The sequence below is a fragment of the Rhinopithecus bieti genome, unplaced genomic scaffold, assembly GCF_001698545.2.
Source record: "Rhinopithecus bieti isolate Rb0 unplaced genomic scaffold, ASM169854v2 scaffold_43696, whole genome shotgun sequence".
Lineage (NCBI taxonomy): Eukaryota > Metazoa > Chordata > Mammalia > Primates > Cercopithecidae > Rhinopithecus > Rhinopithecus bieti.
The window spans coordinates 1-541 of record NW_016859461.1 but is presented as its reverse complement, the minus strand read 5'-3'; the positions used below and the strand labels follow the sequence as shown (position 1 = coordinate 541).

The 541-nt window shown below is 75.8% G+C and overlaps 1 protein-coding gene across 1 annotated transcript; it reads left to right on the top strand.

Moving 5' to 3' along the window:
- Positions 1-4: 4 nt before the first annotated feature.
- On the top strand, positions 5-535 carry LOC108525370 (SKI family transcriptional corepressor 2-like; the record flags this gene model as incomplete). Its single annotated transcript, XM_017866371.1, is given in 2 exon segments — positions 5-32; positions 35-535. Coding segments are annotated over 2 exon segments (529 nt in total), but the record flags the coding sequence as incomplete, so codon positions are not given.
- Between the last annotated feature and the right edge of the window lie 6 nt (positions 536-541).

Genomic DNA, 541 nt, shown 5'->3' with positions numbered 1-541 from the left:
CGGCTGTGTGGCCGGCGTGGGCGTGGGCGCAGGCGCGGGGCGGGCGCCGGGGCCGGGGCCAAAGGGCCGCGCAGCTATCCAGTCATCCCGGTGCCCAGCAAGGGCTCGTTCGGGGGCGTCCTGCAGAAGTTCCCGGGCTGCGGCGGGCTCTTCCCGCACCCCTACACCTTCCCGGCCGCCGCCGCCGCCTTCGGCTTGTGCCACAAGAAAGAGGACGCTGGCGCCGCCGCTGAGGCCCTGGGGGGCGCGGGCGCAGGCGGTGCGGGCGCTGCGCCCAAGGCCGGCTTGTCCGGCCTTTTCTGGCCCGCGGGCCGCAAGGACACCTTCTATCCTCCTTTCTGTATGTTCTGGCCGCCGCGGACCCCTGGCGGGCTCCCGGTGCCCACCTACCTGCAGCCCCCGCCTCAGCCGCCCTCAGCGCTGGGCTGCGCGCTCGGCGAAAGCCCGGCACTGCTGCGTCAGGCCTTCCTGGACCTGGCCGAGCCCTGCGGCGCAGCTGGCAGCGCCGAGGCCGCGCCCCAGCCAGGGCAGCCCCCACAGG